General features: G+C 40.6%; 1 protein-coding gene across 8 annotated transcripts in view; it reads right to left on the reverse strand.

Annotated features, from left to right (window-relative positions):
* Positions 1-27702, reverse strand: part of qkia (QKI, KH domain containing, RNA binding a) — a 93026-nt gene that overhangs the window by 51261 nt on the left and 14063 nt on the right. For all 8 annotated transcript variants that reach the window (XM_041812383.1, XM_041812379.1, XM_041812385.1 and 5 more), the window contains exon 2: positions 9684-9826. In XM_041812383.1, the coding sequence (XP_041668317.1) occupies positions 9684-9826 (143 nt within the window). The remainder of the gene's footprint in view (positions 1-9683; positions 9827-27702) is intronic.

Here is a 27702-nt window from a genome sequence, read left to right on the forward strand (position 1 = left end):
CCACCCCAGCTCCTCCTTTTAATTCTGACTTATCAATATCATTCTGTTGTTAGTGAAGCCTGCTCTGCTCTGCTGCTTCTCTCCCTGCCTCAGGCTTTCCTTGTGCTGTTCCTGCTTGATTCTCTCCACGTAGGCTCATGGAAGGGCAGGGGATCTTAGAACAGTTACAACGCCAAATATAAATAAATAACAATGAGAGCAAAATGAATACCTGCAAATCATGCATGTTTCTTGACAAAGTGGTCCTGACTGAACTAGCCATGCTGTGCTGCTTTACAAAGCTTTTAACCTCGTATCTGTCATGTCTGGCCATTATAAAATCATTAAAAACAAAACTGTGTCAGTTAAGGTCATGAACTGGAGTCAGTCTGCAGCAGCTGATCAGAAATCAGCTGCAACACTCATGCTTCATTTTAGGATTTTGTAGTCAGATGACGGTTACACAACTGATCACATTGAACAGTTTTCAAAGATGGTGTTTACATGGAAAGTTGGCCTACACAAACATTTGTAGTTAGTGTGACTACAAATATCTTATGTACACGCCTACGCCATAGCTGCTTAATAGTCTGATAAGACTGCCAACATTCATGTAAAAACCCATTGTTTTAAGTGCTTGTATTAAAACTCCAGTGCCTTTCTGTGCCAAGAGGAACACTACACATCCAGGTGCAAAGTGTGATCCCTGCAGTCAACCTAATTTCTTTGTCTTTATTCTGTTTTCCCTTCCCTCTACCTCTCAGTGTAATCACAGCTAAGACAAACAGAATAAAGAAGCACCAAACACTGTCCACTTAAAGTTTACAAGACCAAGTTTGTATTAAACAAGCAATCAGAAGCATTAGTGCACTTACACACATCTAACAGCGTGCACTGTTGCCCTTCATCATGTTAACTGTCTACAACAAATAGAGCCCCCTCTGTTTAAATTATCATTGTAATTATCCTCCTCATCAAATAGCTGAATGGAAAACCATCCATTCATCAAATTATCATCATTGTGCATGGCTGGCTGGCTGGTGATATCCAAATCCTCCACTCTGCTGCCCTATCAGCGAGGTGAGGCGAGGTGTGTGTGTGTGTGTGTGTGTGTGTGTGTGTGGGGGGGGGGGGGTACATTTCCAGGGCTGGTAATGACTTAAGGGGGTCAGAAGGATATCAGGAGCTGGCATGATAAGTGATGACACCCTCATGGGAACAAGCTTAATGACTTTGAGTGTGCAGGGAACCGGCCTGTTTGGTCCAGGCAATTTTACTGCAGTGAAACAGAGAGGTCCGGGACATCCTGTCGCCTCAAATCACCTGAGCTGCTCTTTTTTGGTATCTCATATCTTTGTGCATTACTGTCCAAGTAAGGCATTATTGAGGAGTTAGACTAAATCTTCCATCACACTTTCTTTAGAGACATTTTTTTATATATTTTCCGTTTCTGTCATTTCCTGATTTGTTCTGTGAAAAATGCACCATTAAAGTTTAAACTGCATGAAAAAGGGCAAAGTTGATGAGGACTTTTCTTCTAGCTTTAATATAGTGATGAACAACAACAACAAAATTTCAATCCCCTGCCTGACAGTTTAGCCAGTAGACACTGTATTGATATTTTCTAAGCAGACAATTTACTCACCCTGTTCAACTGGATTCATTAACCTTCAAAACAAAGATAAATAACCAAAAAATGCAAACCTGCCTGGGATGACACATCTGTTCTTCTGGGGACTGATAGTTTGAAGATGACAGGTGGAGGGGACAAGGATTTTTTAAAATTGTTTAGTCACTAGGGTTTGGTATCACCTGGTGCTCAAGCAATACTTTTAAAACGGTGCCAGTGCCTAAATGGTGCCTGAGTCGATGCTTTAAAGAGAAGAGTGTTACAAGTGAATTAAAGCTTCCTTGTTATCATACAGGTTGAAAGAAACATCTTAGAAAGATGTCAATAGAACATAAGAAAAGAAAAGGAAAAAGATTTTAGCCATTTAAAACTTAAATACTGGCATTATGTCAGGGAAAAACAATAAAGAAAACATGTCCTTGGTAGGAAACATGGACAGAGCACAGACATTGCTCCAAAACTATTAAAAAGACATTAATGCTCTGCTGAAATAAAGGAAGACACGTTCTACCAGGGAGACACGTTTTGAGGATGACGATACAGTCATAGTGAGTCTGTTACAGGGGGAGTACTCAGCACCTGGACCAGTGGTGTGATAATTCATTTTTTGAACCCGAATGTCACAAAGACCAAGGACGTGCACTGATTTTGGAGGAAACTCAAACAGCCACTAATAATTGGTATGGATATCAGTCTCCCTGGCATCAATATTGGTGTCGGCTAAAACCCTTTTGTGAATATCGGACATCTGCAAAGATCCAGTATTGTAACCTTGCAAAACAGATGGATACGCCCATTTCCTTGTTTTTCACTGGCGAATCCATCTTGCAAAGCTCCCATCTGAACCATTTGGTTAGAAAGTGACAGGACCAATCAGCGACAAGGGACAGTACTTACAGACATGGCAGAGTCGTGATGTAAACAAGCAGCAGCAAGAGGCCGGTGCAATTATGGCAGAAGAGCTTAGCGTGGATGCTGCTAGGCGTAAGTTTTATCAGAACTTGACAAACATTCTTTGTTAAAAGAAGAACAAAGAACAGCAGTGAGTTGTTTTCTTTTCAAAAACGACAAAAGTTGAGTACTTACATGTCTATAGTCACCATGTTTCGCGTTATTCCCCGGAGCTGCGCACGCGCAGCTCAATAGCAGCTACATCACGCATTTTGTTGCTCTTATTGGCCCATAGAGATGTGACAGGCAGAACATTCACCCAATCACACTCTGAGTATTTTCAAAGCCTCTGACTTTTCGCAAACGTTTCCTATTGAAGCTTTCCCAGATGGATGTGTGAAACAAATCCATCTGGCATTTCAGGTTACCAATACTGTGCATCCCTAGTATAATACTGGTCAGACTCTACTTTAGGGCCTCTTTACACAGATGAGAAGAGTTCAGACAGTCGTGCTAAGCTCCACAGCCTTCATCCAACAGAGGGTCCCATTTCATTGAGTCAGCACAGCAAAGGTGATGCATGCGTGGGTGTCTGTGTTTTCACTCCTAAGCATTTCGTACTACTCGGTGACCTGCCCACAAGCAAGCTAACAGTTTGCAAATACAAATGCACTGGGAATAAAGAGACAGAGACACAGTTAAAAGACATGTCACACATCCTATCTGATGCCTGAAGGTCAAACGGAAATGACATGCTCAGCTGTCAGTCAGCTGCCTATCAATGTGTATGTGAGCGTGTGCGCTTGGGAGCAAAGCACAGCTACAGATAGCGTTTAATTGAAGGTTGAAGTTATCAGATAGCCTGCGACTCAGCTGTCAGTCAAGATGCAGTCACCACAGTGACGCTTCATAGCACTCTGCACTGCTGACGACATCAGGAAATGGCTGACTTTGAAGAACAGAGAGGGAGTGGGTGCAGAGACACACCGGCAGACAGAGTGATAAAGACGTGGGGGTAAGCACAAACACACGCCTACAGACAGATGTGGGGCACACAGGCCAGAAGAGGGACACACTTAAGGGAATTAGAGTAGAAGCATGCTGGCAAGGCAAGTTATTTTGGTAGAATTGACATGCTGTACTGCATCCAGGCACCAGGACAATCTAATTATCTACTGGTGAGACAAGAGCAGGCGACACCAAGGTGGGGCAGAGAAAGCCCCATCGAGCGGGTTCAACCTCTCTTTGAGTACATGGCAGGTAAAGGTAAGTGGAAAATGTTTTTCAGCACGATGGGAGCTGAGAAGCAGGTGAGGAAATTCTAGGTGTTTTAAAATGACAAGAAAAGTGTAAAAGGAAGGAAAAGATGGGGTAAAAGTATGAACGATGATAAATCTTCCATGGCAGGTGAGCTGATGCCAAGAACACAAAACACAGACTTGGGCCATCAGTCCCTGCTTTCTTGGGAGAGCCCAGAATTGCATCAGCATTACACACATAAGTGCGCACACACATATGCATATGCCTTTTTTATTGAGGGAATCTGGGAAATCAGACGGAAATATGAGAGGGGGAAAATATTCCCAAGTCTAATAATCATCATTACAGTTTCCTCTCCTTTTAGCAACAGGAAGATGGGAATAGGAAGTGGCATTTTTCTTCTCTTCTTTCATTTCTTTCCCCTCTTCCTTTAAAGCTGATCCTACATAACCCCCCTACTCTCTATCCTCCATGGAAAACACTTAGAGGATATAGAAATACTGTAGCTCAGTCTGTGTTTAGAATGTTATCAAACCATAGAGTACAAAGAGGAGCTAAATGTTATATGAAAGTCTATAAACGCACAGTAACAGTTTATCTCACATAGTCAGCAGCACCTAGACATCACAAAACCCAGACAAACAAACGATGTGATAGTTTCAACATTTTTTGCACATAAACACTCTTTCAAACAGGTTTATTTTCAGTGAACAAAAAAGAAACTCCATCTAAATGAAGCTGCTGCTGATTTCCCCAGGTTCCAATCATCATATCTATATATAACACAGCTATCTGACATTTTCCTGTTTTTCTGTGCACCTAATGACCCCACTCGGAGGAAAGGGTGTGTACTTGTTCAAAATTAAATGTCCAGGTGAAGTATAAGCCATTTGTGCATCACTGTGAATGTGCATTTGCCCATTCTTGCACATGCTTGCGTGCATACTAAGTGTATAAATTTGTGTCTGCTAAGGTCATCAGTGAGTCATCTCGGCCACCAGGGGGAAGCCTAATTAATTTAGTGTCTTCAACGGCAGCTTGTAAACACAATACTGAGTTACAGCCCTGCTCTGCACGGAGGAGCATAGCACACAGAGCAAAGGGAACATGAGGGTCAGCTGAGGATGCCACACTTTTAATAGTCTGTTTGTGTCTGTGTGTGAGCGCTGTTCCATTAGCCATCCATAGTAGACTCACTCTTCCAGACCTCTCTCACTCTTCTATAAGACACAGATACATCCATCTACAGGGTTAGCAAAAACCCATCCACCTACACCCACACAATGCAGGGATTTTAGCAGACACAGCTATGAAGGATCAACATAAAAGTAACAGTTTTAGCCCTATATCTTTAAATAGTGTACCCTACAGAGACTACATTGTTTCAGAGGGAAGATATGCCCTTTAAAATAAAAATACATGAGCTGGTTACAACAGAAACATTGTAGAACAGGGAACAGGGAGATTCTACATGGATGGCCACCCAGATTTTAAAAAATCTCTTATTTGATTTTCCCTTTAAAAGAAATTAGTTTGCCTTATATTCAAGCCTCTGATAAAGTACATGTATTCATATTGCAAATGGTTGCACAGGTTAAACTCTAATAAAATCCGGTGAAACAGTTCAGCACCACTGATGGATATAATGGTCGATGATTCATAGGTTATGTCATTGCACATGTTTTTTATGCTCTGTGCGTCCATGACTCTGTTTTCTGGATTGGAAGTTGATCAGGAATGAGCCATCACACATCCTTGCCACCTCTCCTGAGATTTGCACATGCATATCAGTGACCAAGGCATCACAGTGACCAACAAAACACAGCATAAAGGCAGAGGCAGTCAATAAAGCACCATCATGTCCTACAAGTGTTAAACTCTGAGCATTCTGTGAACTTTCTGCTGCAGAGTGCTGACTAAAGTCAGAAAGCACAAAAGAGGTGTTTTTTCTGCCATAGCACAGAACAGGACCTGAAATTCACTTTCTGAAACCAAAAGATTTTTGGTTTCAATGAGTTTTATGATTGATTATTATCAAAAGTCAGCTACATATTTTGGATATTTTCACTCAATTTGAGATCACTACTTATCCACAAACAGTGTGTAAATACAGGATAAGGTGCATTATTTTGTTCACAGGAGTCACCAAAACTAAAATTAAATGTTTCTGGTAGTTTTTAACTTTGGATATCATCAGTCAGTTGAACCCCAAATCCCATTTCCCAAGCATCATAGATGAGACTAAAACTGTTACCTCTGTTCATCCAGACATCTTTTCATTTCTTCATTTCAGTGTCTTATGCCTGATTAACATGACTGGCATCTTTATCATTAGTGTTAGTGGGAGTTATCTTATTGCATGTTATATAGATATTAAGTTTAAAGTTTACCTTTGTTATTATGTCAGCACTGTCCCAATGCAAATGAAAAACATCAAACAGAAAAGGTAGTTTGGAAACAATCGTCAAGCTAAAAGCAGACACAGGCTTCAGACTTGGGGAGTATGACATCTATTGCTGCAAACACAGCTTCAACGAAACTCATCCTGTTGATTCTTACAGCTATTAACTGCTATTCCTCCAGTCATGACAACAATGTAACTCACAGACACACACAGACGTTTATCCTCTGTTCACCTGCTTTAACACCTACACTGCAGAACTCAGCAGGTCAGACACAGACCTCTGCTACTCCAATAACAAAGATTAACTGTGAGCAAAGCAAGCTTTGCTTATTGTGGGAGCATAACAGGAAACAAAAGTATTAGAATAGACACATGAGATGTTTCTCTGTTAGAAACATCTGTGATGTTTATCTTTAAAGTTCAAAGTTTTATTACAATGCAGCAATTTTTGTCTCTTTCCTTAAAACAAAGGATCTTTCCTTTCCTTCTTGTTTCTTTTCTTTTGATTTCATCTCTTTTTCTTTTTCTACTCTTACAGTAGACTCTGAATCAAACTCTTATATTAATTTCTATTTACTTCTGTGCAACTTTTATTCTATGACAATGGACAAAATCATCCAACCTACATTATCACTGATCGTTTTATGCCAAGACAAAATATGACTTGAATTTAACTCTTTGATGGCATGGAATCTGACAATGAGCCATTAAAAAATTGCCAGGGAAAATCCATTCAATTAGTCGACCGATCCACCCATTAGTCGATGACTAGTTGTTAAACTTAATAGTTGTTGGTTGGATCCCTAATCTGGGCATCCTGGGACAGTCCAAAGATCTGAAGTCCTGCACTAGAGATAAAAGGCCAAAGACGATGTGGTTGTTGCTTGATTTAGCTTGAACTTAAAGGCCGGGTCTGTTCTGAAGGTGAGCTGGAGCTAAGCTAATCCGAGCTAGTCCCTGGTGCCCTTTATCAATTCTGTCAGGGGGAAAATGCAGTCTATGCCTGGCCGGGCCTTGCCCCGCTCTACAGTGTCCCTTATCCTCCGTCACCTCCCTCCATTCATTTCCTCTCTGCAAGCTGCTGGGATTACGAGGAGAAATGCTGGTCCTCAAGACGTGACACAGACATTCATGTGTGTGTTAGAGATTACCATGAGGATGGAGAGGTGACTGTCCAAGCGTGGTCAAAACCTTACACACATACACTCTTTCTAAAGAGCTCTAATAGACATGTACACACAGGCATGCTCATAAATTGTTGAAAAATGTTTCTAAAGACACATGTAATTACCCATTTCAGTTTTTCCTACAACTTGAGAAAGTTATGGTACCAGGAAGCAAATTGAGGGGGTATATGTGTGAAGTATTTATGTATGCATGTAAAGCACTGCTCTAACCAATGTAAATTTGCATTTCACTCAACTAAATATCTCTAAAATTGCAGCTCAGTGGTCATGACAGTGCACTTTTCCTCTCCTTCTCAGTGCTAATCTACCACTGAGCTGGCCCATAAACACCCCAGCATGCCATATTTTCCTCAGACCACGACCTATTTAGACCGCTACCTGATACAGCTAAAACGGCAGTCCATTAACAACTCTGTAAACACACTACGAGTCCAGCAGTTGTTGTTTACGTACTGTTATTTAGAAAATGAACGAGCCAAAAGGTGAGGAAGGAATGAAAAGAAGAGGAGCAGAGTGTGTGAAGGAAACATGAAGAGGTGGGCAGGAATGTACAAACGAAAGAATAAGAAAGCAGCAGTGTATGTCTTCAGCAGCAACGGACTCGAACTATCAGCAGCTGCCACTCCAATGACACACTGTAAAGACACGTGGCCTCGGGCTGCTATGTGCTTTTATGTGGTTGTGCGAGTTCATTTTGACATGCATGTCCAAAGACAGGAATTTTACAGCTGTTAAGGTGGCAGATTTATTTGGATCCAAATGTTGGAGAAATAACTAACACTTCCTGCTTATAATCCTCAAACTCAAGGAAGATGATCACATTGCGGCGTACAATAGGATCATTTATATGTGCAATTTTTCTATCAACCCTTTTGAGCTCTACGCTATTTTTTAACCACTGTTTCATGTCTGGACTTTTTGTCTTAAAAAGCTTGTAAAATATCAACCCTGTGGTGGACAGGCGAGCTCTAAACATCCTTCTCCTCAGGACAACCTGGGCTTTAACAAAATGTGTCCTGCAGCAATGTCACATGAATTCTGAAAATGCCATGGGACTTGAAAGACAAAAGAAAAAAACTCCTCAGAAATTAAAACTCAAGGGGCCAGATCCACAAAGAATGGATTGCTCCTGCTAATAGCGCCGTTATTTGCGCAGAATTAGCTCACGCAATCTGCCCTGTTTTAGCGCCTTATCCTCAAAAGAATTTGCTCTAATCATATGCAGGTGCTAACACGCCCACACAGTTTGGCAGCTGAGCGCTATTTGCGCCTCTGATTGCAATAAACCGCGTGGCATATAAGTGGCTCTGTTCCAAGATCACAGTTGACACGACAATGGCAGAGTCAGGCAGGAAAAGAACTTGTAATGTAGCTACTAATTTGACAATTCCAGGTAAAGCATGGGATCTCTGAGTGGCAGGCTCAGTGTAATCCTTGATGTCATCTAGTAGCGCAAGGATCATGCGGCCTGGCAACCGGTATCTGCAGATGATTTCATTGTCGCTTAGATCAAAAAGTGATACTCTCCTCCGATAAATCCTTTCTTGTGCGCGCCTGCCATCTCGCCTGCCACGGTGCCTTCGCCTGGCTACAATCACTGCTGCCATGATTACCGCAGAGTCCTGGCATGACAGCCCTTATATAGGCTATGCTCCACAGTTACCACCAATTGAGAGCAATTTGCAATCATTTTGAGCGAGAGAGAGAGTGAGAGAGGGAGAAAGACATATTGCGTGGATTTAATACACGGGTCTCACTGGCGGTAAATAGCACCGCTATACTGCCTGTGGCAATTAGCGTTGGTCTTTGAGGATTAGGTGGTGTTTGAAATGAGGCTCATTTGCATAGGAAGGGGGCAATTTTGCGCTGAATTTATGAATATTCCCCAATTTACATGCATGCAAACTGGACCGGCGCAGCGAGGAGTGGCAGTGCAGTTTGGGTTCAGTTTGTGTGCATTTCACCCTTTGCGTATGTTTTGAGGATTGCACGCATTTTTTTCCTGTCATTTGCACAGGTTTAGTGGTCGCAAAAGCAGTGCAATCCTTTTGAGGATCTGGTTGATTTAGCTTTAAAGACCCCGGCAAGTTTGCTGAGTTCCAGGCTTGCTAGAAAACGTTCTGTAAGAGCTACAAAGGTATGGTAAGTGTAATTAGAACAGCACAATGGAGAGCTGTCAGAGGAAAAAAACAACATTTAAGTGGCTACAATTTATAGTTTAAAAGATATTTAACTTTGAATAACGTGTCTCTTTTTGTTGTATACTACCACACTGGTCTCAGAGGGTCAATGTCTGCTTCACTCGGTCTGAATGTTTGAACCAGCCACTTACGTCAGGGTACTCTTTGACAGGCACGAACAGTTTTTCCTGCAGGTGGACGATGGGTCCCATAGGCTCGGGCAGCTCCAGAGGGTGTCTGTCCACAAGGCCATTCACTGTGTCGCTGTACATGTCTTTACGCACTCTGTTGATCTCTGAAAAACACAACAAAGACACTGTGGTGAGCAACTGAGAAGCAACAACAAAATCAACTAAGCTGTCAAATTGATTTTCACTTTCAGGTAAAGGCTTAACGTAGCATAAAAACGGTCGTCAAAAAGTAAAAAAGAAAAAAAAAAAGACAGCAGAAATGTGTCAATTGCCTTGAGTAATGTTTGTCATTTTTCAACAAACAAATGTGGAAGTTTGTATTTGGAGAGTACACAGAACTATCACAGCCTGCAAGTGTGGAAATAAGTGACAGTTGAGCTTTTTATACCTGCTGGAAAACTTTTTTGAGCAAACTGCACTGACAAAGTGTAGCAATGAGTACTTTCTGAGGAGCTTTTCTTAATGTCAGAGACAGAAGTTAAGCATTGCATCAGTTAGGGGTTAAACCCACTGTCTCCTCTCTCAACCCCCAGCGGCTGTTTTCTAATAGAGTACCAGCTGAGCAGGTGGAAAGAAAAGAAGCACAGAATCACTCAGGTACATGCCTTCAGATGTGATCCTTCTGTCAGATAAAACTAATGGACCTTCCTCTTACACACACAGCTGTCAGAGGCTTCCACTCGAACTACCTTTCAAGCATACACGCATAGCTCTAATGCACACACTTTGACTGATTCTGAGGCTCACACATGCTATCTGAAAAAGCATCCATTTATTCTGTGACCATCAGTGCTCACCAAAGGCTGCAGTTATAACACCCATATTAGGGAACAGCAACTGGTCACATTTACACTTCTCACAGTAAAGACAGAGTCATGCTGCTGATAAAACAAAGCAGCAATTAAAGAAGGGGAAATGCTTGTGCAAAGTGTCGCAAAGTTTTCTGGTTAAAGTGTGAAGCAGCTGCAGCAAAATGGTCGTGCTCATGACGCCTTGAGGCACAACGTGTGTGGGGTGGCACAGGGGCTGGGGTTAGGTGCTGCAGTATTTCCATGTCTCATGAGACTTCAAGGCAGTTGGGAGTTTTATTTTAAACTCTAGCTAGGGGAACCTGACACTCAACTATAGATGCCCTTAGAGGAGCATGCCTGACCTCAAAGCCTGAACCTTACACTGGCACAAAAATAGAAGCATATTAAACTTACATAATTAGGCTTTTGCATAGTTTAAAGTTAGAATAATTGGTAAAAATAAGTCTGGTTATAAATGATTTAACTCTGGAGTCAGTTTGCAGGGATTTCCTGTCCAGCTGAAAACGTGTTCCTCTAAATATTGTCGATGACAGGCTGACTATTGTGTGATTAATGGACTAATGGACACTGACAAGCTAACACATAAACATCTGGACTGCAGCTGTGGAGAAAAATACCTTGCAGGATGAGCTAGAAGCGAGCCAGCGGAAGATTTGGCCCATAGTGACTGCTCCTTAAACAACATGAACTCAGAGGTCTGTGGTCCAATCGGATCCTCCCTGTCCTCCCAAAACATGAAATCATCCCAATGGTATCCGACCAATAGCACAGATTACATCAGCCCTGACCAACACAGGCCACATTTACTGTAGGCTTCGTGTGCAAGCATAGGGGATTGGCAATGACACATGATAAGGGGAGGATGTCAGGAGAGCATATCACAGGGTGTGGTGGAAATAATTTAATGCATGTGATTGTGTGTCTAAAAGGCCTAACCCTAACCCTCTTTATAATGGTTTAAAGCAAATCCATCCACAGCCTGATCACTGATAGTTTTCTGGAAACTATTAAAGCCATTCTATAAAAATGAAATGCCCCTATACTTCCTATAAATCTCCCAGCATTACTTGCTATATCTGACACTTCAAGCTAACATTATTAAACACAGAGGAGCTATTTAACAGACCACTGGTGGGGTAAGCATGTGTGTAGGAGCCATCAATGACAGAGGGGAAGAAGAACCAATGTTCTGTAGGTTAGAGAACCACTTATCTGCACATACTTTACAACAAAAGCAAATATTCTGGATGCTTTTTGCTCCCATTCTTCAGATTATCAGAGAAAATAAAAAGAGGAAGTGTGCATGTGACAAAGCTAGCCAACAACCAGCAGTAACAGCAGCAGCAGCCCTCCTCTCCTTCTTCTAATTCTGTTTCCTCTTGCTGAAATGCCACATTAACATAAGGGGGCCGTGCTGGGCCATCAGTGGAGACGTGCGGCATTTGACAACCTCTAATTTCAGTGCAGCAAGTCTTTGCTGAAGCGCTGTGCTCACCTAAAAATTACCCCCTGCCTTGCACGACCGATGGAATCATTTGTCTAGCTGTCCACCCTACGGAAAAGGCTGTCTCAAAAAAAAAGCACAACAGAAGGAGACAAAGGATTACCATCTTGGTAAAACAAAAAAAAAGGGGAAAAGGACAATCAGCTGGAGAAAAACAAAGATAAGGGATCAAGTGAAAAACCCTGCTTAAACTATGGCATGGCAAGGCAAATATTTGGTATTTAGTGGTGATAAGAGGGGTGGTAACAAATCCCTGTTGCTCCCCCCAGCCATCTCTCAGCTCAGTGTGTGTCATCCACAACCTGACTCAGCAAACCAGACACATAAACAGCACTTTCTGTCAGAGCTGTCTATTTACCTGTGGGGGGTGCCTTCGTACAGACAGGAACAAAAACACAGACACACTCAGGAAGAGATCATAATATCTGGGTTTAGTGTTTTACCCAGACATCTGTCAGGAGGAAACAAAAAAATCAACCTTGAGAGTTGTTGGAGGGCAGAGAGGAGGCAGGTTTGATGAGACAAAGACAGAGGAAAGGGAGGGAATGATAACCACAGTGCTGAGCAAGCACACTGCAGCTGTGTTCCTCCTAACTCACACGCTGCTCTGTTCTGCCACTGTGAAAGTTAAAACCCTTTTCATTTCATCCATTTCTCTTCTTGTTTCTGTCAATTTCTGCCCTTTCTTCTCAAAACCAGCAGTGGAAATAGAAAATGTCACAGGCTGTGGCTGCAGATCTATCTGCCCTTTGAAAGCTTAAGTAAAGAGACGTTTTTGCCTCATCTTCTCGGTGATCTCGGAAATACGGAGATGAGTATCTAAGGGGAAGGACGAGGGAGAGGAAAAGATTGGCAGATTGGGAGGCCGTGGACTGAAGAATATGAGAGAGGAAGTTTGTGTATTTTAAGAGCCAGGTGGGTGTATTTCAAAAGCCATTCTTGACTCTGGAAAAACATGACTGAAAAGTCCACTAACTACTTTTATATCAAAGTAATGTCTTGGCTTGGTTGTAGTCATTTGACCCAAGCAACAACTTAGGTGGTCATGAGAGATGGTAGAGCACTTGATCCCATTTTCTTTCACTCCATTTTAAGTTTTAAATTAAGGTAACGTAATGGCAGCAAAGCTGTCTCCATGACAACTAAAAGCTCCAGAAGCAAACTGCACCCTAAGTCTGTGTTTGTCAACAAGTGGACGTCTCCAAAATGTTTTGATTTAAGGAGTGGAAAAAGGGATGCACAGTATTTTATTTATGCTGATATCTGATATGCAGATGTTTACAAATTATACATACTGCTGACATAGGCTAATATTTACAGCCAAATATAGGCTCCTTATTGACAATATAGGCCAATATTTACAGCTGATATAGGTCCTTCCTTTACAGCATGTATAGGCCAATAGTTACAGGCAATATTGCCAATATTTACAGCCAATAAAGGCCTATACTAAAGTATATACAGGCCATTATAGGTCAATCTTTACAGCCAAAAAAGGCCCTTTATTTACAACAGATATAGGCCATATTTACAGCCAATATAGGCCTATAATTGAACCCAATAAAGGGTGATATTCACAGTTGATATGGGCTGATATTTATAGTTGATATAGGCTGATATTTAAAGACAATATAGGCTGATATTTACAGCCGATACAGGCTGACATTTACAATGGATAAAGGCCAATATTTAGAGTCAATATAACCTGTATTTATAGGAGATACAGGCACATATTTGCAGATGATTTACCAGTTGTAAACATTGGCAAAATTTTCACATCTGCTTACACCATTTTCAAGCAGATAATATTGTGCATCCACAGTTAACAGAGGTTATTTGGTACTACTACAACAATAATTCTAACAATGTACATAAAATGTAGACTATGTGAATTACTGTGACAGAGTTTAAAAGCTGCATTACCCTACATGATACAATGCATTGTGATGTGATACAATAGGATAGAAGAGAACATAATAAGGGATGTACAGTATATGAATTTTGGCCAAATACAATATAGTGGGTCCCCATGAGTGTGTGGCACCCTAAGGCAACAAGCTTTACCTGATGGTACAGTTGTACATTTTGCCAATATTTGAGGCTGATATATGTATCATAATGCCAATGTGAAAGGCTGGTATATCAGCTGTACTTTTCAGCAGAAATTTTCATATTTGCTGATACCAATATCATACTGATAATAATGTGCATCTCTAGACATGACACGATAAGGTACATTATGCTCTATACATATGCAATATAATACAATATGATACAATGCAATACAGTGTGATATGATACAAGAAAATAGGATACGATATGTTTCTATACAGTGTTATTCAGAGAAGCTCATACCAATGAAGACCACAAACAACATTTATTGCACAGTGCACAGTGAATAATGACTCCTGCCTGGCTCCTACCATTGCCATTATGGGCTCTTCAGCAGAAAAACTGTCCCTGCTTTACCAGAGTAGGTAGTGGAAAAGGACCTGAGTGGCATCAAGTCAGATGTTTACCAACACTGACACCATTACCCATTGATCAGGCAAAGCAGAACTAGGCCTCAGCTGGAGAGTCATGTGCAACAGGGAGAAAAAGTTGGGGAAAAAATCCATTAAGTGAATCTAGTCATCTGAGTGAGTGATATTTGACAGAGTCAGCCACCATGAACTCTGCACCATGGGATAGTGAAGCTTTTCATTTATTTACGCTAAAACATGATCACACAGGAGCAGAGCTGGCAGAATCCAGGGAGGGAGAACAGGACGGGGAGGGAAGAGGCAAAAGATGAAAGAATAGGTACTCAATGTAAGAATATTTTCTGATGCAGCATCTCCTCCTCCCTAACATGATCTAATGAATGTAAACACAGCATGAGGACAAACAGAGAGAATATTACCGAGGAGGAGAGATCAAAGAAAGACAGAAGGAGAATAGAGAGAGGGCAGAGGAATATTAAGAACAATAGAGAACTCCAGGAGGGATACTGTAATCAGGTTTAAGACCGGTGGAGATCATTCTGCTAGACCTGCTCCACTAGAGAACAGGAATGAGTCCATTAAGAGCCCAAAAATAGACACGCTCTGTAGCTGCTTTGTCCTCACCTTGCAGCTCCCAGCAAAGCGCCCTCTGACCACGCGGGGCACATCTGTCCACATAAGTGTGAGACAGAGAAAAAGAAATGTGACGGCTGAGAAATCGGTGTGATCAGCTTTGCCTGAGGAAAGCAGCTTTAGATGCCTTGTGATGCCTGGTATTAGGCTGATAATATCTGGCACCTGAAACAGATTGAGTGTAACACCAATTAATGTTAAAGCCAGAATGATCAAATGTACCTCTGTGCTGAGAGACTGAAAAGTCCTTTCTGTTTAGGTTGGTTTAAGATCAAAAAGTGTTTCAAATCCTTCCATATCCCTGCTTGCACATGCATGAGTGCTCTACTGTGATTTGAAGAAGTTAAAAAAAGAAAGCTGAGGTAAATATAGACATAAAATGTGGCAGCCATGTCCGAAAAAGAAATGCAGCGATCACAGATGCGGCTAAATGTGCACGTGCAGAGTGAAACAACACTCAGGCGAGGAACAAGCCTTTTCACTTTAAAGCTGTGCACTTTAGCAATCACAAAGCCCGGGTAACCGTTGCAAGCGAAAGGATTTGGGCGTTTAATGCATTCCTGCCCTTTATTCACGGCACAGACGACTTTATCCAAGACGACACTCCACTTCAACAGTTTAGGGGTTTGGCAGGCCAGGCACATGAAAGACGGAGGCTTCTTTTAAAGCAGAGAGCAGAAGTATAGTGCACAGTGGTGGGGGTGACTGAGCCATGAAAACGTATGCATTTCTTGGTCTTATCGTCCTCTCACAGCTGCCTCTCTCTCCCCCTCCCTCTTTGTGAAGGAATAAAAAAGTTTTTTATGCTTCTGTCTTATTTTAACTTCCTAATCTTTGATTAAGAAAAAGCCAACACTGAACGTACCTTTGATGTTCATGCACACTAGTCCTCTGTTGTTAATGACTATGTTGTGCTATCTGTACTCTATTCTCTATATACTCTATATACTCTGCTCTATAGTAAGAGTGTTCTTCACCGGGCACTTCGCCCCGTTTAAGACTCATTTACTGTGTAGAACCAAAGAACAAAAGCATAATAGAGGGAAGGAAGAGTATGGTTTCCTTTTGGCGAGTGATAAAAGCTTGACAAGAACTTTAAATCAACACTTTTCAACCCACTAAAGCAATAAAAGAGAAAGCTACATCAAACATTTCAAAGTTTGTGTTTGTTTTGTGTCAATCACTAGAAGCACAAGTTGCAAGATTTTCTCCCTACAGCCACTTTGCCCTGATTAAGTGAGAAAAAAGGCAATGACTAACAGCTAAGGAGTTTTTATGTCTGTGTATATGTGACTAACTCAGTCAGGCAGAACACGAAACGCCTGAGTCCCTTTTATAATGACCATCTATGCAGGGATAACATTTAGAATCAAGCTGGCCGGAGAAGAAGAAGCACGCTGTGTTTTAGTTTCATTTAAATACCTTTAGGGCAACTTGAATAATCACAATATTTTTTCACCAGAACCTTTTTTTCCAGGAACACTCAAATCTGACCAGTTCAATTGGTGACACAAGGGCCAAACCAGGCAAAAGGCAGGACTTTTGCTCATTTAGAGAAAAAAGTTATTGAAAGGATTAAAATAAATCTTCTGAAAGGAGACGTTTTTTCTCAGACTACAGATTTAGCCTATAGCGCTAATGCCAAGTGTTTTGCATCTTTACATGGTTCATAAGTGTCACAGCATCGCTTTATAATGAGGCTATTTAGCCTGTTCATTATTCCTGTCTGTTGTGAAGCAGAGGAATACTAAAAATATCAGGTTGAAAGGATCTGAAAAGATAATACACACCAAAAAATAAATATACATACATAAAAAGCAAACTTATGCATTAAAACATCAGCTTACCTTATTCTCAGACTGAAAGATGCTTTGTATAGCCTACACATTTAAATTCCAAGCTTCGCATGTCTGATGTTAGAAATGTAGAAGAGCCCCCATTTGGCTCGAACCTTTCTTATGAAAAGACCCTCCTTAAAAACAAATTTAATTTAAAAAAAAAAAAAAAAAACTGAAAAAGCAGGCCTTTAAGTGTTTGCCTTCTAATCGGTACTCAGGGGAAAGTCACAAAAGAGTCCATACTGCCAGCATGAACAGGAAAAATACTCAGCAGCTGACAAGTACTTCAAAATATTTCTGCAGTGTTTCCCACAAAATGACACTGTACCTGGGTGTTGAAGGGGGCACCTAGTTTTATGTTAATTTATATCAGAGGTGTAATGGTTCACAGAGGTCACAGTACCTCGGTTTTTGAGTCACAGTTTGGTTCAGGTTCGGTTCATCAATGAAAAGGGAGTACAAAGTCCTAGATTTAAAATTCCTTTCTCATTATTAATATTTTTTTATTGAAGCCTAGCATTAATTCATGCACAACACGGCAGTCATATGCCCAGCTGATGGCCAGCTGATCCTAATCATGGCCTCCCAGCTCTCAGCCATCACAGCTCTTTCTCTTAACACAGCGTTTTAGTTTAAGGATGTACTTCTAGCTAATCCCTGCTTGCATTAATGCTGATGCACCACACCAATGCTGCTGGAAAAACTTGAACTCCTCCACCCCAGCCTCCTCCTTTATAGCATTAAGCTTGTTGCTCCCTCATATTTAGATTTCTGCTACTGTGGATTAATTGTTTTATAACTAATTTGACTGTATTCAGTACACCTTTTTATAAATGTATCTGTCCATAAAGGGGTTTCTAGCCATGCGCTCCTTGGAAAGTCAAAGCATGCTACTTACTAACCCAGGGAGCATCGCTTGAGCAGAGCCTTCTCCACCAAGTTAGATCCCTGAATCGTCACAAATACAAAACTGTTACACCCCAATCTACTTAGACATGTTTTAAGCTGTTTTGACAATACTCATCAGCTGTGCATTTTATAAAGAACCTCAAATACTGCCACAATATATATGGAAATGTTTCCTTTGGTATTCTGTTATAACAGCAAGTGGTCCTGTAGGCTTGTTTTCCATGACATGTCATGGAAAAATCATTCTAAACTAAGAGCGCAGAAAAGGAGCAATATCAAAATAACAGCATAAGAAGACTCAGGGATGGCACAAGGCATTGATTGATATATTTTTGGATCAGACATTAGTGCTGCCCAATTTCATAATAATAATGTGCGATTGTGATTATACTAGACAGTTTTGCGATTATGATCTAGCACATTAATGAGTTCTTGAGTCTACTTGCTTGGCTACCGAGGAAGATGCAAAGAAAAGCTATTGTTTTGCAGTGGTTTTTTTTTTCTCAGCTCAAAACAAACAAATATTAGGTAGCATAAAAATATTACACAAGCTTAACTTTTTACACTACTGCTTTCAAAACAACTTCCAAAAAAATGTTTTTTTCTTATTTTGAAAATAAAGGTTATCCTACAAAGTGCAACAGCAGCAGTACAGCAAACTTTAAGGTCTTTCTGCAGGCATTTTTGTAAACCTTTCAAACACTACTTTCAAATAAGAATCCAACAGTAGCCTTCTATGTGATTATGTAATTGCACAGTCTGTCATCAGTCCGCTATCATGATTGCGATTAGATTTATTGTTCAGCACTTGTCTATACAAGGGCTTTGAAGATCTTTCTGTGTGAAATTTGCATGTTGACTTTTCACAATATTCATCAGCAGTACATTTTAAAAAGACAAATAATGTTTAAATGTTTCACTTGATATTCCACTATCAAAACAAGTAGTCCTGTAGGCCTGCTTCCTTTCCATTCCAAACTAAAAGAGCAGGGAAGCAACATGTTGAAAAAATATTAGAATTACAGCACAAAAATCTCAGATTTAGCAGAAAACATTGTATTTGAATCAATACATTAATAGCAGGGAGGTACCAGTTGATAGCTCTCTTATTGGCACACATGTTCTCTCTCATGGAAATGGCAATAACATGGAATGAGAAAAAGATATATGGTTGGAAAATATACTTGCTTTCCTTTAAATATACCTAAGTGAATGATACCCGAGTATCATCTGTGTGTGGGAAGCTTTTATGTATAACATGTAAGCATTATGAGTCTGGCTTTGAACAGAATTAACCTTTGCATTGAATTCATTGAACTGTGCAAATGTTCTCACCATGTATTGTAACTATCAAATTCCAAGCAGCTCTGAAACACGCATCTCTGCTTTGCTTTTCAGTGACTCATTCCTGATCCCTGACATGATGTGAATATCAGCGTCAGCCCCCAAAGGCTGAAGGGGTCTGAAGAGCTCTGATGCTGCTGTTTGCAGGCATCCGAGTCAGAGGGAGAGATTTATGTCGTGTGTCAGGGATTCTCCAAAAGTGGGCTGTGTAAAAAGCTCCTACATTTGATTTTTAGGTAGATACACCACTAAATAAACATCTGGGGTAACAAGGTTTTGGGATTTTCATCTCACTGTGCTGGGTAAAAAAAAAAAAAAAAAAAACAAGAAAAAAGAACGACTTAAACATACTAAATCTAACACACACACGCTTAGTCATCTCAGGGTAAAACTGCAAGCCAACAAAGAGGGAATATGCTTTCATTCCAAATGGGAATAGACAGCTGATGCATTTTACACGTCAAAGTGCTTACACCTAAAACAATCGTTTTAGACGTATACTGCGATGCAGAAAGTACTCAAATTCTTAGTCTGCAAGCACACTTAAAACCCAGCCAACTCCCTCCCAGAAAGCGGCACGTTCTGCTCTCTGATCATCATAATGAGCTGAGGCTGCCTGAAAAAACACATGTAGCCAATGACTCGCATAACATATGACTTGCGGCCCACAGGAATGTGTAACTCCTGACACAAGTTTCAGTCCATAAACTTATAAAACAAACAGCCAACTACACATTAAAAGCACCCACACATATATGAGCTAATGAGCTTTTGTGTGTTTGTAGGCAGGGCTCTCCTGAGAGAGTGAACCTACAGAAATAGCACTTCACATGGAAGGAGGAGGGAAACCGCCTTAGAGAAAAATCTGCTGAATAAATACAACATAAAGTGGTGCTACATCCCACCTCCACCTTGCTATACTAGACAGTGCTACTTTAGCCACAATCCTAGACCTATTTTTATATGAACTATAAGGAATATACCATTGACAAAAGCCCTTATTTTCTCTGTAGCACTCAGAGGTGTACCCCTTTCTCTATGCTGATTACACACCTTGGAATGTGCATGCTAAAAGCAGATCATGTAGGTGTGTTGGTAGCCAAAAACAGCGATCAGTAAAGCCATTAATCATTACCAGTGGCAAATGCAAGGTTTTTTGTAGCTGTCACTGTGACTGCATGCAAGAAGCAGAAGCAGTGCCAAGCTGAATGTGGCTTAGTGTGTCTGCTGGCAGCGTTGGAGACGGTGTGCTATAGGAACGTGTCATAGCACGTTAGTTTAGTGATTAAACAAAGCAAACAGACAAGCAGACAAGGAGAGTGGGAGGAAAGAAAAAGGCAGAAATAGCAGTTGTGTGGGACAAAAGGGACCAAAAAAGAAAAAAACAGAGGGGTGAAAACAATGTATTTTACTCCCTAAAAAGATCACACTTGGGCTTTATTGAAAGTGATATCTAAGGAATGTCTTCACCCCAACACAGCAGAAGAAAAGTGGAAAAGCTGCTGTCAGACTGGACTGAGATGGATGAGCAGATGCAGCGGTTGTCCTGGAAAAACCTGGCTCCAAAGTAGGCCAGGTTAACCTGGGCTTGAGAAGACATTATGATGCTAATTTTGAGATGATGATCTTGGAGGCAGAGTTATTAAACAACTCAAAGGTTGCCAAGAAAAAAAGAACGCACCACGATAACAAAACAGCAAGACAAATCATATAATTGCAAAAAGTGAAAATGATGTTGCTGTCTTAGAACTGGCAGCTTATTGTATGCTGGAAAAATGAAATGACAAAATTATGAATACTGGAGTTGTTGCCAAAACACTTTTCAGTTGTTAATGCCATCTGTTTTTGGAATTATGTACATCATTTTGTTTACAGATATGTATTCTCATTTCAAAGCTGGAGCAACATCTTTTTAGGAAAGCCATGATTTTTGTGGCAAACAGCTCAGTCAAATTTATTTTCATTCAAGTTGATTGACCTTTCTGGTTCTGAACCAAATGGGAAACGCAGCAAAGCCTGACATATTAAAGGTGTGTGGGTAATGTTGTTGACATTAGAAGAGAGATCTATAAGGATTTGCTCTAAAAAAAATTCCATGTTCATCCAGTGAACTCACTGAAGCCATTTACGACGATTAACTAGGGCACACAAAATTTTCAATCTTTGCTTCACTCTCTGAGGCTTCTTTTACAAAAAGTGTTTTCACAGCCAGTCAATCACATTTGGCCCAACTGCTGTGATAAATAATTTACATGATTCCTAAAAAGTTAGAGAAAAATCCCTTCATGTTCTCACATCTCGAGCCTAACAGTGAAATGAGTGATTCAGACAGTATCTGCTGAGCTATTAAGACTAAAATTAGAACAAGAGATCATCACATTTGATGATGTGGAACTGCTTTATGGGCCTGTGTGCTGGTCGGGGGCATGCTGGCAGCTCAATGAGCCATAGGAGTGCCAGTTTTGTGCTCTCAGTGGGGTCTGCCGTGGAGTGAGGTGAAACTGGCAGGGAGGGCTGGTTCAATACTGAACCATAATGGCTTACTCTTAATGGTTGCCGCGAGGGGCCAACGTTCATTACTCTCTGCGTGGGGGGACTTTCAACAGGCACATGGGGTGAAACTTGAGAGTGCATGCACACCCACACATTTAAACTGGAGGGAGGCACCCCAAGGCGAGTGAGAGAGCTGAAAAGCTAGGGAAACTGTTTTCTTTCCTTCTCACACTCATATTGATACAATTCCCTAACAGAAAGCACTGAGGAGTGTTAATGTTGAGGGTTTACAAAATGCTCCTTCTCAGGATAGTTTTGCTAATTATTCAGCAAAATATATTCTAATCCAGCACAGCAGAAGCTCGGGTTGTTTGCTAATACTTCCTCTTGCCTGGGTTCACCTCTTAAAGCAGTCCAATAGCCTGGCTCAGCTGAAACAGCCAACATAATGCACACAAATGCAGACTCAGGCTCCTCCGAAAATGCCAAGCAAAGATAGGCTATTTTACTGCTGCTTTTGCCATCTAAAGGGGGTGCGATATGTAGCGTTAAATTGGAAGCCACAGCAATAGTCATTTAACAGGCTGGCTAGAAGAGTGAAGCCTCATGGGCTGCAAATGGTTTCACAAATTTCAGAGGGAAAAATAAGGAAACAGTCTGCTTTGACTCTACAAAACGAAGAGAAAACCCACTCTCTACAACCTAAATCTTTCTATGAATACTGAAAGTGATGCTTAGTTATGACAGGAGCAGTCAAAACTGGTGGATTAATTAGTATGAACACAAACAGAAACTCAAAGCATGAACAAAGCACGCAAGTAAACAGCCAAACAGATTGTTGGTTCTCCTGCATCTCCAGGGAACTCATTTCACAGACTCTACCTGCCAGAGAAATCAGGCGAACAAACAAAAGTGAGACCTGAGCTGTGCTCACATGGTGCTGCTCAAGGATTCCTCTCTCACTGCGCTTTAACCCATTTAACTTGGCTGTCAGTGTATCACTGGATATCAATGCAATGCTAAGAAATCTAGAAACACATCCTTTTTTATCCACTCAGGCCCCAGGCACACTTTCACAAACATGCATCTGCACTTGCATAGACGTACACACACACAACAATGCAGGGGATGAAAATGAAGCACAGGATGCCTGCTGTGAGCTGAACAAGATGTGAGAATACGAGATAAGGAATGGGAAGAATAACAGGATGAAGAGTCAGGATGCATGCTGATGGGATGTATGTCTTTTGATAGGACATGCAGCCCTTGGCCTCATTTATGTTCCCCTGAAACTGTTTCCTCTGGAAAAGGGGGATCATCTTATTTTGTCAGCTACTTGACGGGGGTCTGAGAAGACTGACATTTCCTCTAAGTAGCCTGACTGGCTCTTGTATGGCTTTCAAGGGAAAACTATGCCCCAATTTGGGGACTTAAGAGTTAAACTTTGAGGCTGCAGACCACCGATCAAAGGGTCTGAAAGCACAAGGCATTATTAATCTATCAAACACATCTTAACTGAGTCCCCTCTCACACGCAGCTGCCCCCTCCACCATGCAACAATGACAGGAAAGGTCCAGCTGTCAGAAGAGGAAACAAGAGAGGAAGAGAGAGGAAGGAAAGGCTATGACCGTCAATGTGACTGGAGCAGATAACATGCAGTGCATTTCCTGTCCCCACCCCTGTCACTAAGGAGACCGCAGTGCTCACAGCCAATGGGAAAGATCGGAGGGAGAGGGGAAAATTAGTCATACTCTCCGGTAACAGTTAAGACAAAGATTCTTGACTTTATGTCTCTATGTGATCTAATCTCTATCTTTGTTGTTTGGATCAAAGGGATCACTTAAACTCTCAAGCTACAGAAAAGCAGGGAGCTTGATGTAAAGTCTGCTGACAGAGAACCAAATAGTTAACATGAGAACAAACATAATGTGAAACACCCAGGAGATCATTCTTATTTCATTTAACTTTGTCAAATATAAACACAGTGTAAGGATAAGACATAAACAGTAAACCTTCGGGAAATCCTTGCATCAGTCATGACTGTAGTGTATTTTAGGGACGAACAGATGGGAGCAGCAGGAACCTGTCAGAAGTTTACAAACAGGTTATGAAAAAATCTCTTTATCAAATGTGTATTTAGTAGTTTGGTGAGTGACAGAATGAGGAACAAGCAAAGTCCTATCGCTCCTTTGGTATCAGAAAATGATGTCATTTGATTACAACAAGAAAGCATGCATGACAGCAGAGTGACAGCACCCTTCAAGTTTGTTTTGACAGCAATAAATATTCAATCCTGTTTTCTGTGTCACACATTTACAGGCTCATCATCTGTCAAGAAAACAAATTAAAACTGAACATTATTTTAAAGTAGGGGGGATTTTCCTGGATCAAAACAGGAACAAAAGTGATGACTCAAATGCTTCAATGTGAAAAAGCAGATATGAGGCCTCAGCATCCTTCCCTGCCTCACAGCAATGATTCAATAATCTGAAACACCACCATTGAAAAACAATGTCAATACAAGTGTCGCTTGAAATAACTGGCCTACAGTTAAAGATTACAAAGAAATTATTGTCATAATGTAATGCAATCAAACACAACAGCCCTGCAATAAAAGCCTACCTTTGCGAATGTTGTCTTAAAGCTGCTGATAAGACTGTCACTGTGCCAGAGAGGCATTGATCCGCTGTGGGTGATTCACATGCTGTTCTTTGTATTCTTGGTGTATTCGATTGAGTTTTAATGAAAAACAACAACAAAGCATTAATGAAGAGAGCTCAGTGTCATCTTCTTTTTTCAATATACGCTCGCTTGTTACCAGCTAATCAGCTTCGTCTGGCTCTAACTGATGAAGTCCAAACATAATGATATAAACGAATGAGAAGACACATTTGGAAGACTGCTCTGGATTTTGAAAAACAAGACAACAAAACTTAATGTTTTAAAGCTGTTTTATCTAGAATTGCTGCACTGTGAAAAAGAAATACAATGGTGTGTTGAGGGAATCATGTTTGAACAGTGACTCCACAGAAAGTTTAATTTTTGCTTTCTGATTTGTGAAAGTCATTTCAGTGGGTGATAGACTATTCAGTCCCCTTCTCTTTCCATTGAACTAAAACTTTACTCTAACACTGTGATTTGCCCATGCTTTCAAGGATTTCAACCATGGAACATACAGCCACATAAAGAGAAAGTGACAAGATTCACTCTGTCTCTCCAATTTGGCACATCTTGTGCAAATAACCTAAATATATGAGGGACTCTGACCCAATGTTTTCTTTTTCTTTAGGAGTGAAAGAACCACATGCCTCCCCAGGATGAGACTATTTGCCTTGAACTGCAAGTTTTTGCAAAGAACAGAAAATTAAGCAGCTCAGACTCAGTGTCCAAGACATTTTTATCAGTTCAACTGATTAATACAAATACAAATAATAAATACAACAACACAGACCTTCTTTATTCCCTCAAACGCTACGATATAGTCATGCAAAAGTACCTATATGTCTGAAATGTGTCTTCTTGTAGGAATACATTTAAATTCTAAGCATGGTCAATAGAGCTGTGCAATTAAACATGATTCTATCGTTACTGTAATATGTGCATGGGCAGTCAACACATCTCCAAGCCCTAAATTTATCAAAAAACATAGGCAGCTAGGCAATGCTTACTGCCTTCCAGGGCTAGCCATACACTACACAATTTTAAGCACAATTTAAGGCCAGATTTGCCTCCCCTGACAATCATGGGGTGTATCCCAAGTGAAGGATCATTCCACATGATTACTTGTCCGAATAATCCTCAAGTGTGTAGAGTCAACATGATCATTCTACCACTTGAAATTGCGTCATAGCCTCTCGGACCTAAAATAATAAATATTTACAATTCTAGGTTGTAATTCCTTAACGTTACAATAGTTACAATTTTACCCATATGCTTTCCTTGTTTTATGATTTTTACTGCAATTGTAACGCATGTCAGCACAGCCTGTGGTGAAGGGTTAGCAAGCGGATGATATCTATATGTTTATTTTTGTTTGATCACACAAGATTCTATGAAATCTTGCATTTGGAGGATCCTAACATTGAGGTTAGCAAGTTGTCTCCAATGATCAAGCAGTCTTGCCGAGTCATCTTGCGCACGGAGGATTTAGAACAAACAAATTTGACACTGTCCTTCTGTCAGTTGTCTCCCATGTGTATATTTCAACTGTTGAACAGAGGCCTGGGTTAATCTAATCTTGGATTAATTAGCACCAATTTAGTAGAAGAAGAAATGTTTTTTGGATTTATTTCTGATCCAGGGAAGGGTAATCTCCAAATGCAGGTAGTTTGTAAAATAAGAAGACCAGCAGAAAGATTTACAAACTATGAGTTATAGGTAATATGCACTATCTGTCCCTTGTATATGTATTGCTATGTGTGCATGTTGTTATTTCAAATTTTAAGAATGCCATCACACATCTTAAATTTTCCTGATGGTGCAGGCCTAATAGTCAAATTGAGTTGCCAGGATTAACAGAAAAGTAAACTTTGATAAAATCCCAGCAGCACAGCAACAAAAAGGGAGTTCCTTGGCTACTAGTCCTGCGTAAATTCTTTTTCATCTTCTACAGTTAAAATAAATTGCAAACAAACTCCTGTAAACTGCGTAACCTGCATATTTGTTGGCAGCATCTCGGTGCCAAAATATTTGTGCAAATGCATCAGTCCTCTTTATTTAACTTATTTTACTAGATTTTTTTATATGTGACTGAAGATCTTTAGGTGTTCAAAGCTTTAGTACTTTTAAACATCACTGATGAATAAATGGAGACTATATTATTTTCAATAACATGGTACCAGAAAGTAACATCATATTTAAAACCTTTGCAACCTTTTAGTCCTTTGCAACACAAAACGGTGAAGGAACCAAATATAAATCACACCAAGTAATGTTTTTTCTGCATCTTAATGTGTTAGACAGGTTTATATCGTTGCATATCAGACATCTCAAGGAATAAACTATTCAACTCGTAACAGGCTCGTATTGCTTTCTTAATATCAAGCTACAGATGTGCCTACAGGGCTGTGCAAATAAGCTAAAGCATCCTATTACAATGTCAGCTGTGCTCACCTTTTCCCTATTGTGAGACAGGTAACATTGACGCCTTTAAAGCAATGCATACTTAAGCAAGGAGGAAGTTTCTTCTCTGTAGAAAACCCACAGAAGCATCTTAGTTACAAACAAAGGAGTAGAAAAACTGGTTGGATTACAAAGGACACATATTGCATGTGTGTCAGCTGTTCTTTCAACCCTGGCTAAAGGGCCTGCTGAGGCTTGTAGCAGCCACCATAAGTTCAACTCCAGCAGCCATTCAATAGCTATCTCTTGCTGTGACAACACAAAACAGATGTTGTTGTGTCTTTGGCCAGTTCTTCATTTTCTCCACAGCCTTACATACCATTTATCCGGGATCTCACTCTTACCACTTCAAACACCTACTCATAAAATGAAAAATTAGACGCACATGCCGCGTTTTAAATGTCTGGATTGTAATGCATGATCCTCTGCCAGAAGTCCAATTGTTCTAGGTCGAGTATTCGCGGATGGATTGTATGGTAATTGTAAGTCAAAGAGGTACGTAATGATTCACTGTTAAGAACAAACAGAGCTGGCACTGTTTAGAGATGCTGAAAACTCCCTGTGTCTGATGCACTTCCAGATATTAAGATTGACAATGAAAGGAAGATGAAAAGACTCCTTCTGACCTACTCCCTTCTGTCTGCACATCATCAGAGCGGCTGCTCTTTGGATCTGAGTTTGGTTGTCTTTTCCTGGAGATCATCTGGCTGATTTGTTTTGTCTGCCAAGTCGTGTTGAATGAACCATTTAGAGTATTTAAAAAAAACAAAGATGTTGATGGGGCTCTAACAACTGGGTCAGAGAGTCATAAAAGGGCGGAGGGGAACAGTCGCTGACTCGTCT

This window comes from Cheilinus undulatus, linkage group 18, assembly GCF_018320785.1.
Source record: "Cheilinus undulatus linkage group 18, ASM1832078v1, whole genome shotgun sequence".
In the NCBI taxonomy this organism is placed as follows: Eukaryota; Metazoa; Chordata; class Actinopteri; order Labriformes; family Labridae; genus Cheilinus; species Cheilinus undulatus.